The sequence below is a fragment of the Mesoplodon bidens genome (genome assembly GCF_964165515.1).
Source record: "Mesoplodon bidens genome assembly, chromosome: 13".
In the NCBI taxonomy this organism is placed as follows: domain Eukaryota; kingdom Metazoa; phylum Chordata; class Mammalia; order Artiodactyla; family Ziphiidae; genus Mesoplodon; species Mesoplodon bidens.
In genome coordinates, this window is record NC_138169.1 from 17,907,981 (window position 1) to 17,922,182 (window position 14,202).

The following is a 14,202-nucleotide window of genomic DNA, read 5'->3' on the forward strand; positions in this document are numbered from 1 at the left end:
GCACATGAAAGATGCTCAACATAACTAATCATTAGGGTAATGCAACACAAGACCACAAAGTGATAATACCTCACCCCCATTAGGATGGCTACAATCAAAAAGACAGACAATAACAAGTGTTGACAAGGATGTGGAGAAACTAGAACCCTCATACACTGCTGGTGGGAATGTAAAATGGTGCAGTCAATTTGATAAAGAGTTGGCAGTTCCTCCAAAAGTTAAACATAGAATTACTATAAGACCCAGCAATTCCACTTGCAGGTGTTTACCCCCAAAAAATAAAAACATACAACCACACAAAAACTTACACACAGATATGCATAGCAGCATTATTCATAATGGCCCAAAGGTGGGAAAAAACAAATGTCCATCAACTGGCAAATGAATAAACAAAATGTACTCTATACATACAATGGAATATTATTCAGCCATTAAAAGGAATGAAGGAAGTACTAATACCTCCACAACATGGTTGAACCTTGAAAACATCATGTTAGGTTAAAGAAGCCAAACACAAAAGGCCACATATTGTATGATTGCATTTACATGAAATGTCCAGAATAAGCAAATCTGTACAGATAGCAAGCAGCTTAATGGTTGTCTGGGGCTGAAGGGGTTGGGGGGAAATAGGGAATGACAGCTAATGGGCATGGGGTTTCTTTTTGGGGTGATGAAAATGCTCTGGAATGTGATAGTGGTGACAGTCACACAACTCTGAATGTACTAAAAAAACAGTGAATAATATACTTTAATGAGTGAATTGCATAAGTGAATTATATCTCAATAAAGATGTTTGAAAGTCAACATATGTATGTGGGGTTTTTTGTGTGTTTTTTTTGCGATACATGGGCCTCTCACTGTTGTGGCCTCTCCCGTTGAGGAGTACAGGCTCCGGATGCGTAGGCTCAGTGGCCATGGCTCACGGTCCCAGCCGCTCCACAGCATGTGGGATCTTCCCGGACCGGGCCACGAACCCATATCCCCTGCATCAGGAGGCGGACTCTCAACCACTGTGCCACCAGGGAAGCCCTGTATGTGTTTTAAGTAAGACATAAAACTAATCTACCCTCTATCTATATGCTGTTTGATGAGTTGCTTAATTTCTCTTGAGCTTCAGTTTGCTCCCTTGTAAAACGGGATTAAAAAAAAAAAAACCCACCTACCTTACAAAGTTCTTACAAGGGCAAAGACACAAGCCTAACCCCCACAGAAAGCACTTTGAAGAGCCAGCACTTATTATCATACACCTACATTACATAGTTTCATATAAGCCATCACTTTCTCCCTAAAAGGGATTTGTTCAAATTTCCTTATAGTTAATAGTGGAGCTTAGGGTCTTCAACTAATGACGTTAGCTTAGTGAGCAAGAGCTTTCAGAATTTAACTGGAATTCACTGTCGAAGCTGACCATGTAAGTTTTTCCTTTAAGTTTCTTCAGTCATGAGCTGTACCAAATTAAAAATCCTCACCCTCTTAACTATCATCGTGCCCCAAAAGAAGAAAAGGAATGAGATTTCTACACGTCTCCTTATGTGATAATGTAAGACTTTTCTTGTCCAAGCCCTCTTTGCCAGCCCGCTGTCCTCCAGCCGCAGTCAAGGCGCAGCTGAGTGCGGGCTGCAGGGCCAGACAACCGGGCCCACTTCCGGACCCCTCACTAGCCTTGGGTGGATTACTCAACCCCTCTGAGCCTTGGTCCCTAGCACACAGCCAGAACTTCAGCAACTCTCACAGGGGCCTCCTGGGGAGGCCTCGGGTAAGAGGCTGCTAAGCAGCCCTCCATTCGCTTGAGAGAGTCAACCACCCTCATTCCTGTGCACGCTCAGACCGCCCTGGTCCTCTGCGGCTGTGGCCTGAGCTGGTTCTCCCACTCCGAGTCAGGGGTCGGGGGCAGATAGCCATACAGGCCTGGTTCCTAAGGTGAGCCTGAGCCCCTGAGGGCTGAGGAGGAGCAGCTGAGAGGAGGCTCCAGGCTCTTCCCCTTGGATGCAAGGCTCTGGCTCACAGTGGGCCTCTAGCCAACAGGCACTGGCTTGAATGTGTGCCCAGTGGCCTCACCCAGCCTAGCCCCGGGCTGGGATGAGAACCCCAGGGTGGTTCCCTGTCAGACTCCCAGGCACTGCTGCTGCCTAGCACATCCTCTTCCTCTTGCCCAGATTTTGTGCTTTCACTACTGGCTCCCTAACAGGGGGCTGGCCCTGGAGTCAGGCATCATATGCCAACCTCCACTCCACTCGATCCCAGGGCTTTCTCTCCCCTGCTAAGGTGCACTGACTGACCTTTGCATTTGTCCCCTTAAATTTTCATTCATTCTCCCAGCATCAGCAGGAAGGCCAAAAGATGTTTAACAGACCTCTCTGGCTAAGTGACAAATGACATAACCATAACACAAATCATTTCAACTGCACCAACTTCAAGGCCCCGCTGAATATTAAAGGCAGTAGAGCGGATGGGTTAAGAGGCACTTAATAAAGTGCCTCTGCTGAGTAAACGTTGAAAGCATGAAACAATCTCATCACTGGCAAAGTTACACAAGCACTGAACTCCAGCTATTAGCAAGACGGTGGCACTGGGGCTGACTTACACTCAGAAACACGTGCTTATCCTCTTCATCTGGATAAACTTGATTCTTTCTGTGCCACTGTTCCTAGAACAAAATAAAATTCTTACAGCTACCAGTGTGCCTGCTTCACGTCTCATTCGTGGGATGGAAGGAATGAAGGAACGGACAGCAGAAAATTACTGGCAAACAAAGCCTCAAGTGAAACAGCTGGTTTTACTGCCGGGGTGATAAGAATTTTTTTGTTTTTAATTATGCAACCAATACGTGTTCTTTGTAGAAAAATTGGAACATACATAAAAGAAGCTACATTCCCAGGATGATTATAATAGTAGCAGCAAGTATGGTAAATGTACTGCTCCCATTTACTAAGTGCCTTTGCTTTCTGATCTGTTCTCTGCTTCATTCTCCAGAATCCTGAAATGGAGGCACTTTCACTGAAAGAAGTAAAGCGGAAGGGTTAAGAATACAGGATTAAAGCAGACTGTGACTTTCTGGGTTGACATCCTGGTTCGACTACTGGGTAAGCAGGTGACTGAACCTCTCCACCTCCATTTCCTCATCTGTGAAATGGGAATCACAATAGCACTCACCCCAGGGGACTGATGTGAGAATTAAATCTAAAACTTCACATAAAACATTTCAGCACGGTGCCTGGCAAAATAGCAAAATACCGTGTTTTGACAGGTGATGAACCGATTCGGCAAGGGTAAATTAAGCACCGAAGCTCACAACCTAACCTGCCATAGCACTGGCTATTAACCTAACTGCCTCCAAGGCACAGGTGTAGGCAACTGTTTCGTAATTAACAGAGGATCTCAATAAATATGAAAGCAGCAAAATATTCCCTGCCTTGTACTTTAATGACATCAATTATCAACTTCTTGACCCTGAAGCAGTTACATAATTTGCAGGACCCAGAGAAAAATCAAAATGCAAGGCCCCTTAATCAAAAAAAAAAAAAAATTAAGAATTTCAAGACGGTAACTGCAGAGCATTAAGCCAAGCACGAGGGACTTCCCTGCCTGGTGGTCCAGTGGTTAAGACTCCACGCTTCCACTGCAGGGGGCACGGGTTCGATCCCTGGTCAGAGAACTAAGATCCCACATGCCGTACAGCACAGCCAAAAAAAAAAAAAAAAAAAAAACCACCAAGCACCAGCCACTTCTGAGCACAAGGCCCTGTGCAACTGACAGGTCACACACCCTTGACGCCAGCCCCATGTCCACCCCTTCAATGGCCAAGTTCCAGGATCGAAATTGGATTGCATGGGCATGACACTCAAGCTTCCACAGTCAAGATGTTCTTTCTGAATACACTTCAACTATCCCTTCCCCAGAGAAAACAGGATCCTGTGGTATGATCTACAGTGATAACCAATAACAAAGTCAAAACCAAATAATTAGCAAAGATGAATATTCTTCCCTGACCTCCTTGCCAGTCAAAGGCATTAAGGATCAATTTACTCCAGGACAACCTGCTGCAAACTTATAATTCTCTAATCGCAAATGTCCTTAATGTTTTTCAAGGTAAGGGGCATAGCGAACTTTCGATGAACATGTCTATCACAGCTTGCAGGAAAAAGAAATAATTCAACCATGCCACATTGTAGATTATAAACCAAGACTTGGTCTTATCGAACAAGTTTTTCTATAAAGAAAGACTGCGCTTCATTTAAACTCTTTCCCTCACTCCAATGAACAGAGAGCCTGCTGCTTTCAGAAATCAGTATTGAACGTGTGTGTGGTTTAAGGACAATGATGAACCTCTCTATCAAATAGGATTTTAGTTTTGTGACTTTCCTTGTACTTTATCTCAATATTTCATAAGAAGCTGGGCAGCCCCGATACCGAGGAAGTGCAGAAGCAAAACATAGCAGAACTAAAAACAAGACTGTCCGGTCATTTTTAAAGTGTCCAAGGTGAGACTGAAATCTGAGAGCAAAATCATGGAGGATTCTCTCTGAGCCACGTTTAGTAAGAGAAAGGGAATTAAATCATCAGGTATACTGCAATATCTAATGGTGAATCATTTACTCTGGGGGCATGATCTAATTAACAGCAATGACTCTTACAACGAAAGTTTATTCTGTCTGGGATAGAGAATTTAAATGAAAAAAAGAGCAACTTTTGACTTCCAGTGGGTGCTCAACAGACTTAAAAGGGAGATGTCAAGGTACAAGAACACACTTAGCAGTAACCGTTCATCAAATGGGGGAATGCTGACCTTGCTCAATTTTTGCCAACCATAAGAAAACCAATGCCCCTTTTCCTCTAAAATTTCTTGACAATTACAGCATCAAGTTGGAGCCATTCAAACACCAGAACTTTAGCACACTGGATAAAATGAAGTCAACCAGAACAATTATACCAAATAATTACAAATCCTCATCCTAACTGCTAAGTCTGTTAGTTTGTAACTTGAGGATACCAATACCTCCCAGAATTGCTGGGATGCCTTTAAGGCAGGGTTTCTCAAGCAAAATGCTACTGACATTTTGGGACAGATAAATCTTAGTTGGGGAGGGGGGTGTCTTACGCATTTGTGCATTATAGGATATTGAGCAGCTTCCCTGGCCTCTACCCATTAGATTCCAGTAACACCCACTCCCCACTTGTAACAACCAAAAATGTCCCCATTAATTACTAGATATGTGGAATGAGGGATGAAATCACTTCCAACTGAGAACCACTTCTTATAAAGATGGGAATGAATAAAAGGTAAGGAATCAAAGCACTTTAGAACAGAAAGTGATTTTAAGGATGCTGTGCACCACTGATTCTCAAACTTGACCTATTGATAATAGTCAAGTACAAGATTTGCCCACAGGAGTATCAACACCCTCATTCTACAAATAAGTGGACGTGGGCCAGAAAAGGAAAATGCCTTGCCCAAGGTCACAGGGCAAGTTAGAACCTGGACTCCAAACCCAACCAAGCCCTTCCTTACAAAAAGTATGGGTGGGGTGAGAGGTGTGTGTTGCTCATACATTTTGGGGAGAGGCAGGCCTAATTGGTTAAGACGGTGCACGCTGGAGCCAGCTGGCCAGAGTTAAAAATCCTGATTTGGTATTTATTAGGTGAGGGACCTTGTGTAAGGCACATAACCTCTGAGAGCCTCAGTTTACTTCTCTGTCAAATTTAACGATAGTACCTACCTCCCAGGGTTGTTGGAAAGGCTGAGAGAAATAATATATATAAAACCTCGACACAGGGCCTGGAACACATTAAACACTCAATACTTGTTCTGTTATTATTATTATTATTATTGTCCCACGACTGCAGAGTGGAAGGGGTCTGCGGGCCCCCGAGGGCAGAGGGCTGGAGATGGGCTCAGGGAGGCGATGCGACCCCCGACTCCCCCCTCCTCTCGCCGGGGGCGGACCCCCGCCTCGCCCCTCACCTGGCCCTGCAGCTCCTTCTCCAGCTGCCGGTAGTCGTTGTTCCAGACCAGGACGTGTAAAGGGAAGTGGCCGCTAGCGTCGCGGGCAGAGGACATGGCGAGGAGGCCGCAGCCGGGCCCTCACCACCCGCTTGCCAAGCCTCAGCACCGGCAGGGTCTACTGCGCCCGACCGCCCGCCCGGCGGCCGGCGAGCGAGAGAACCAGGGGAGCGAGCGAGGGGCGCGGTACGAGGCAAGGGGTACTAGCTGGCCAGGTGAGGGGCACGCGCGGGAGGTCGGCGGTCGCGGGCCGGGTCGGGGACGGGGTCGGCCGCGCCCACCCCGCGCCCCGCCGCGCTCCCGCCTGCGCTGACAGTTCCCGAACCGACTTCTGCGGGCAGAGCTGCCCCAAACAGGGAAGTGCGGGGAGCGAACCACCGCGCGCCGTGGAGGGGGGGAGGAAAGGACAACCACCTGGTCCGGGGCCTGCCCAACCCCACCCACCTGAAGTTCACATCTGGAAACACAGTAAGGCCCAAAACAGAGCTAAAACTCTCTTCTTTAGCCCAGAATCTCTACATGGAAAACTCGGTCTACCCTTCATCACCCCCTTTCCCCCTGCTCCAGCTTTCTCATATGGTTCGGTCCACAACTGGGCCTCTTCCACCGGCTCTGTGGTCACAGGGTGACAACTGGCGCCTGGACCAAACCATTCTAGTTACTGACTCCCTAGCCTTTTTGGACCTGGGCAGATGCTTCCATGATTGGTCAGGAGCCATTTTGGAAGTGGGCAACACCAAACAATTTTCAAGGGGGAATTATAAACTCTGGAGAAGTGGCATTAAATAGTTGCACAATAAGAGGATGGTTCTATCTCAGGATTTCTCAACTTCAGCACATTTTGAACCACATAATTTTTTTTTCTATTCTGGTAGCTCTGATTCTTTTTAATTTAATTTTTTTTTACTTTTATTTATTTTTATTTTTTATACAATTTTTAAAAGTTGCTTTCCAGGGCTTCCCTGGTGGCGCAGTGGTTGAGAATCCTCCTGCCAATGCAGGGAACACGGGTTCAATCCCTGGTCTGGGAAGATCCCACACGCCACGGAGCAACTAAGCCCATGTGCCACAACTACTGAGCCTGTGCTCTAGAGCCCGCAAGCCACAACTACTGAGCCTGCATGCCACAACTACTGAAGCCCGCACGCCTAGAGCCCGTGCTCCGCAATGAGAAGCCACCGCGATGAGAAGCCCGCGCACTGCAACGAAGAGTAGCCCCAACTCGCTGCAACTAGAGAAAGCCCGCGCACAGCAGCGAAGACCCAACACAGCTAAAAATAAATAAATTAAAAAAATTTTAAGTTGCTTTCCGTTTACAGTTTTTACTAAATATTGGCTATATTCCCAGTGTTGTACATCCTTGAGTCTATCTTACACCCAATAGTTTGTGCCTCCTCCTCTACCCTTATATTACCCCTCTCCCACTCTCCCCAGTGGTAACCACTAGTTTGCTCTCTATATCTGTGAATCTGCTTCTTTTTTTGTTATATTTACAACTTTGTTGTATTTTTTAGATTCCACGTATAAGTTATATCATACAGTATTTACCTTTCTCTGTCTGACTCATTTCACTTAGCATAATGACCTCCAAGTCCATCCATGTTGCTGCAAATGGCAAAATTTCATTCTTTTTTTAATGGCTGAGTAGTATTCCATTGTTGAATACTACACAAAGGGAACATACCTCAACATAATAAAGGCCATATATGACAAACCTACAGCTAACATCATACTCAATGGTGAAAAGCTGAAAGCATTTCCTCTGAAATCAGGAACAAGACAAGGATGCCCACTCTCACCACTTTTATTCAACATAGTTTTGGAAGTCCTAGCCACAGCAATCAGAGAAGAAAAAGAAATAAAAGGAACCCAAATTGGAAAGGAAGATGTGAACCACATAATTCTTTATGTGGGACTTGTCCTGTGCTTTGTAGGATGTTGAGCAGCATCCCTGGCCATTCTATCCACTGGATGCCAGTAACACTACCCCCAAAATGTCTCCAGACATTGCCAAATATCCCCTGGAGGACACAAATCCATCCCCCACCCCCCACTGAGAAGCACTGTTCTACCTGAACTCCAAACTGAGTTATAATTCAAAGTTACCTAAGGTGGTGGTTTATTCCACATATGAATGTCATCTATTTTTGAAGCTAGCCATTTGAATTTGGGGTTATGGCCAAAAGGACTAATAGATAATACTTAGACTTGACCACAGTCAGCCACTATTAAGTTCATTCTTTGGGTTTCAATGTAAGACACTATAACTCCTTGATTCAATGAAGAACCAAGTCAACTTACAGCTACTCACCAGCCTAAGCTTTCTGCCCAGCTGTCTACAACTAGACCACATAACTGGGCAAAGTTATTTAATGCATCCTGAAAGCATACCCTCTGCTTTCCCTGCTTGTGCACATCCAGCTTTTCAGATGCCTGCAACAACAGCTGTTCAAGAATCCTGGCCTAATCCATTCTCCACATGTGTTGGGTCCAGAAGATTTGTTAGTCTGCAAACCAAAACAGGATGCAGGAGCATCAGGATGGAACCCAGAGGCTCTAACTGTGGAATGTGTGGGAATTATGTGGTTATGCCCATATCACACATTTATAAAAATGGAGAGATGAACCAAAGACCAGTGCTTCTGAGACCTCTTCCAGGACTTCTATCCTTTCAGAAGCCTTGTGCAATTTAATTTTCTTTCTCTTCATCATCCTATGTTTATTGAACATTTCTCTTAATTCATTAGTCGGAAAACTCCACGATAACTGCTCACCAGAGTACCTAAAGTTAAAACAGTACCTGGCCCACAATAGGCATGGAATATTTGCTGAAGGGAGATCATGGTTGTGTTTACATATAATACATACAATATTCATTAGCATTAGGGTCACATCTCTGCTCTTCTTCACACTGCTTAAACTCATCTCATTGTGTTTATCTCACACCATCCTGTGAGTTAGATTATCTATTCTTATCCTCAAGACAAAAAAAAAAGTTGTGATTAGAAAATAATAGTAATATCAAATTCCAGGGCTTCCCTGGTGGCGCCACTGCCACTGGACTTGGAGGTCATTATGCTAAGTGAAATAAGTCAGACAGAGAAAGATAAATACTGTATGATATAACTTATACGTGGAATCTAAAAAATACAACAAAGTTGTAAATATAACAAAAAAGAAGCAGATTCACAGATATAGAGAGCAAGAATCTGCCTGCCAATGCAGGGGACACGGGTTCGAGCCCTGGTCTGGGAAGATTCCACATGCCGCGGAGCAACTAAGCCCATGCGCCAACACTGCTGAGCCTGTGCTCTGGAGCCCGCGAGCCACAACTACTGAGCCTGCAAGCCACAACTACTGAAGCCCGCATGCCTAGAGCCCATGCTCCACAATAAGAGAAGCCGCTGTAATGAGAAGCCCCTGCTCATCGCAACTGGACAAAGCCTGTGCGCAGCAACAAAGACCCAACTCAGCCAAAAAAAAAATATTTTTTTCCAATAATAATAGGAGCTACTATTATTGAGGGCTTACTATGGGGCAGGCACACCACACTCTTCTGTAAATTATCCCATTTGTCCTTAGCCAGACAGTAAATATTTAGCTTTGCACGTCATATATGTTTTGTTGAATATTCTTCATCCTATCCCTCCTCTCCTTTTTCTTCTTTACAACCCTTTAAAAATGTAAAAATCATTTTTAAGTAACAGGCTATACAAAAGCAAATCATGGGCTACGGGTAGATACTTATTATCTCCATTTTGCAGATGAGATTAAAACTGCAGCGTAAGGAAACATCTAACATATTCCTCTTATACTTATTGTAGATCTAGTGCAGTTGAAAGTAAGCTCCATAAAGGCAGGAAATTTCGTCTTCTTGGCTCACTGCTCCTTCTCCAGTGCCTGGAGCAGTGTGTGGAACATAGTAGATGCTCAATAAATATTTGTTGAATAAAGGAATGCATAAATAAGTGAACTTGGCCAAAGTTATGCTAAATGACTTGACTATTGATTGCCTCAGGAAGGTTGTGTCTGCATACCTCTAGTCACTAGATTTTGCTGCTTCCCCTGGTATTAATCAGCGCTGGGAAGAAGCGAATCTCTTCCAGAGAAGGAGACACCAAATCAAGGAAATTTGGAAGTAGGACAGAAGACACCTGCCCTCACTCAAGATGGCGACAAGGCAGCGTGCCCTTTCCGGTCACATGACCTGCCCGTCGCCGAAGGGCGCCTCCCCGCGCGTGCGTGCTGCGCCGCGGCTGTGAGGCGCTGAGGGGAGAGGCGCCGCAGCTAGCACCACCGTGGGGACCCGTTAGAGCGGAAGCGCCGCCGCCGCCGCCGCCTTCGCTGTCCCGGGCCACCAGGTTCCTGGCAGGTGGGAGGCGGGAGCCATGTCGAAACGGCTCCGGAGCAGCGAGGTGTGCGCTGACTGCAGCGGGCCGGGTGAGTCGCACCAGCCGGGCCCGCTCCCTTCAGCTCTCCTGGCCGGGACCCCTGTCCCGGGGCCGCCCCCTCGGGCCGGGCGGGTTCCGGCTGTCGAGCTCTGCACCCTGTGCCTTGGGTCGGGACGAGGAGGAACCTCGGCGGCCTTGGGGCGGGACCGTCCCGGGCCTGTCAGAGCCGGAGCGGGCAGGGGGTCGCCGCCCTCCCGTCCCTTCCTTCCCTCTCGTCCCCCCTGTCCCAGGCCGGGCGGTGGAACGGCGGGGTCGGGCCCGCTTTCCCAACAGGAAGGGGCTTGGGCAATCTACAGGAAGGCCAGTTACAGAAGTGAAATCCGAGCGTCCTCCCGGCTGCGGCCCCCAGAGGCTGCAGGTGTCAGCCCCCTCCCCACAGCTACCCAGACTCCCGCCCCAGGAGGGGGCCCTGGGGCCCTGCCCGGAGTGGGCGACACTCGCCGCTTCCCTCCACTGAGACTCGCCAGAGGACCCCCATGGATGAGTTCCCCGCTCCTTACATCCCTACTCCCACTCCACCGCGGAGAATCTCCAGGGGTCTTGCAAATGCCACCAGCACTTAGGAGGCAATGCCGGTTTCAAGTTCTGAGATCTAAACGAGCTGAGTTCAAACTAGATTTTGCCTCTGGGTGACCTTGGGCTAGTGACTTCATTTGGCCAAGTCGTGATTTCCTCATTTTTCCGTTGAGGATAATTGGGAGTACAGTGCTCAGGGGTAGGGAAGATTCAATGAATATTCTTAGAATCATCTCATTTAAGGCGGTTTTTTTCCTTTTTTTCTTTTTTGTACTGTGTACAGAACCTTTATAGTCCCTTAAAGCTATAGTTGAATTTCTAAATCATACATTAATTACACCTTACAAAACAAACACACACCAAATCACGGGCAAGTATACCCATTTGTGCATTCAGGCAGTATAGGCATATGGGAGCATTGAAAGGCCAAAACCATTCCTCCCATGCATAGTTTTCAGATTTAGAGTTCAGATCCATCTTAGCGGTTGGAACTGGGTTGACAGGTCTCTATGCTGTTTTCAGTGTTTGGATTTATCTGCTTTGAATTTGAAGTTGTAAGATGGCTTCTTTGGCACAATAGCGTCCAATAAACGATCTTAACGAAATGAGCACCAGTGTTTTTGCAACTGTTCGGAACTTCATCTTGTCATATGGAAGTGGAGACTGATTTTAAATAGTATTATGATAACTCCAACCTTATGTGGTTATTTCACGGCCTGTATACTGTAAGTGGGGTTACCAGTTTCCTTTGAAGATAGGGAGACGGGTGGAGGAGTTTAAAAAGAAGTGTTTCAGAAACCAAGTTAGTGTGTTATACGAGCTCCATTGTATTCTCTAAAAATGTTATTTGTTCCACTTCCTTATTTTCTTGCCTGTTTTCAGTTGAACTTTCTGTGATGTTTGATTCACATGAATTTAGATTCAAACTTCCTGTTGAAGTGCATTTTCTTTGCTTCTCAGTGGATGGTATGGGGCAAAGGAAAACTGTATCTCCATTGCCACAGTAAATACTCAACTAAATAGTAAATACTGTCTTGCACTTCTCCGGCGTTTTGTGCATTTCAGAACATTTTCTCTGCCATTGTTATCTTTTTAGTTGTTGTCTCATGCCTCATCTACAGAGACTTGAGTCACTTCCTTCCTGTTTTGAATATAATTAGGCTACCTTGAAGTGTTCTGAACTTGAGCAGCTGGGAATTTGTGCTGCCTTTTCTGCAAAGCTCTAGTAAAAGAGTTACCTTTAGGGTTGGGGATCCCTTTGAGATTCTTTTTTTTTTTTAATTTATTTATTTTTGGCTGTGTTGCTGCATGCGGGCTTTCTCTAGTTGCAGTGAGCAGGGGCTACTCTTCATTGTGGTGCTCGGGCTTCTCATTGCGGTGGCTTCTCTTGTGCGGAGCACGGGCCCTAGGGGCGCAGGCTTCAGTAGTTGTGGCACATGGGCTCAGTAGTTGTGGTTCGCGGGCTCTAGAGCGCAGGCTCAGTAGTTGTGGCTCACAGGCTTAGTTGCTCCGTGGCATGTGGGATCTTCCCAGACTAGGGATCGAACCTGTGTCCCCTGCATTGACAGGTGGATTCTTAACCACTGTGCCACCAGGGAAGTGACCCTTTTGGAATTCTGATGAATGCTCAGGCCTTCTTCCCAGAAAATGCACACATGCTTAACTCTTTCACGCAGAATTTATGTTAAGATTTCTCAGAGGGGTTATAGACATTTCTGAAGCCCATTAGTTGTGTTCCTAGAACCCAGGTTAAGAAGCCCTGGAATAAAACGTTCAGATGAACTGGAAGGGGTTCACCCACCCTCAGTCGTACAAACTTGATTTCGATTTTACTGTGTTGTTAACATTCTGATGTTCTCTCTATGGGATTCTGATTCACGATGTTAAGGTGATTAATATAGAGGCTTGCTTAGTGTGTGGTAAATCCTTGTTGTCTTGTTCCTGTTTAATTTCCTCCAAGAAGATTGTGAATCCTCTGAATGATATCTGAGAAGCAAAGGTAATCTTCAAAACGAATAGTCTTTTTGTATGTGTGTCATTAGTCGTAGTACCATACTGCAAAAAGCAAAGTTGTTATGTGTCTTTGCAGGGATCCTTCATCTTGGTGTTTCCAATCTTTGTTTTTTAGAATGACTTAGTAGTACTGACATAGTTGTACTTCATTGAATAATTTTGTTTCTGTTTTATTTCATGGCAAACATTTGACTATGATCAAATCTTAGTATTCAATAAATAGTTTACCTTTTTTTTTTTTAAGTGAATCTAGTTCATATCCTACTCTGAGTTCAACTACCTGAAAACTCCACTGAGATTTTTCACTGTAGTAAGACAGTGTTCATGTGAAACATTCAATGTTTCATGTATTAGCAATCAAAAACTTTCCCTAGTGGCCATGAATTTCAGTGGGCTCTTGAAAATATTTGAATGGTACTTAACAAAATAATTTGGAAATATTACTATATGCAAGGAACTTCACTTACTCTTTATATCCTCACCACCCTGAGATGTGTTGTTCTTCCCGTTTGATCCATGATGAGGACCCTCAGAGAAATAACTTGCCTGAGATCATTATGCAAGAAGTGGCAGAGTTGGGGTTCAAACCCTGGACTGCTTATCTCCAGAGCCAACCCTCTTAACCACTACACTCTTTGGCTCCCAGTTTGTCTTTGATTGAAATCCCATAACTTTTCATTATATGGTTGGAAGGGGTTTGAATAAACTGTTAGAAATGGTAAAGATGGTGTACATGCATTTTAGAGATTTTTGTGGACATTGAAGAATTTTTAAATATACCCCTTAAGCCAGGCAGCTTGAGCAGCACCTATTGTCACCCCATTGTGAGTCTGATGAAATGTAGAAGGTCTGTCTTTATTTTGAGTTTCTAAATACTCAGTTTACTTTCCCAGTGTGAGTTATTCTTACTGCTTACCAAGCGTGAATTATTCCTTGTTTCAAAGGATGTCTAATGAAGCTCTGTGGGACTTCACAGGAAAAAAAGTATTGTGCACACACCAAAAGTATTACTCACTTGTATTTTACATCTTTGCTTCTGTGAAGCCGCTGTTTTTACAGCTTCTGTCCTTTCAGATCAGTGGTGAGATCGGACTCAACAGTTTATTTAAAATACCTAATGGGTATGAAAGCACATTTCCTAGCGCAGGAGGTCAGGTTTCCCAGTCTGTGTTCAGAACCATAGCAGCTGAGCAGTTGTATAGTTGTGTCACTTGCAGCTTT

At 45.3% G+C, this 14,202-nt stretch overlaps 2 protein-coding genes across 9 annotated transcripts in view; one reads left to right on the forward strand and one right to left on the reverse strand.

Annotated features, from left to right (window-relative positions):
* ANKRD13A (ankyrin repeat domain 13A) overlaps positions 1 to 6,317 on the reverse strand; it is a 39,597-nt gene extending 33,280 nt beyond the window's left edge. Inside the window, exon 1 of the mRNA XM_081252167.1 lies at positions 5,963 to 6,317. Coding sequence (XP_081108293.1) covers positions 5,963 to 6,058 — 96 coding nt within the window. The 5' untranslated portion in view covers positions 6,059 to 6,317. The remainder of the gene's footprint in view (positions 1 to 5,962) is intronic.
* Positions 6,318 to 10,262: 3,945 nt separating this feature from the next.
* Positions 10,263 to 14,202, forward strand: part of GIT2 (GIT ArfGAP 2) — a 46,839-nt gene continuing 42,899 nt past the window's right edge. For all 8 annotated transcript variants that reach the window (XM_081252701.1, XM_081252706.1, XM_081252707.1 and 5 more), the window contains exon 1: positions 10,263 to 10,441. In XM_081252701.1, coding sequence (XP_081108827.1) covers positions 10,390 to 10,441 — 52 coding nt within the window. In that variant the 5' untranslated portion in view covers positions 10,263 to 10,389. The remainder of the gene's footprint in view (positions 10,442 to 14,202) is intronic.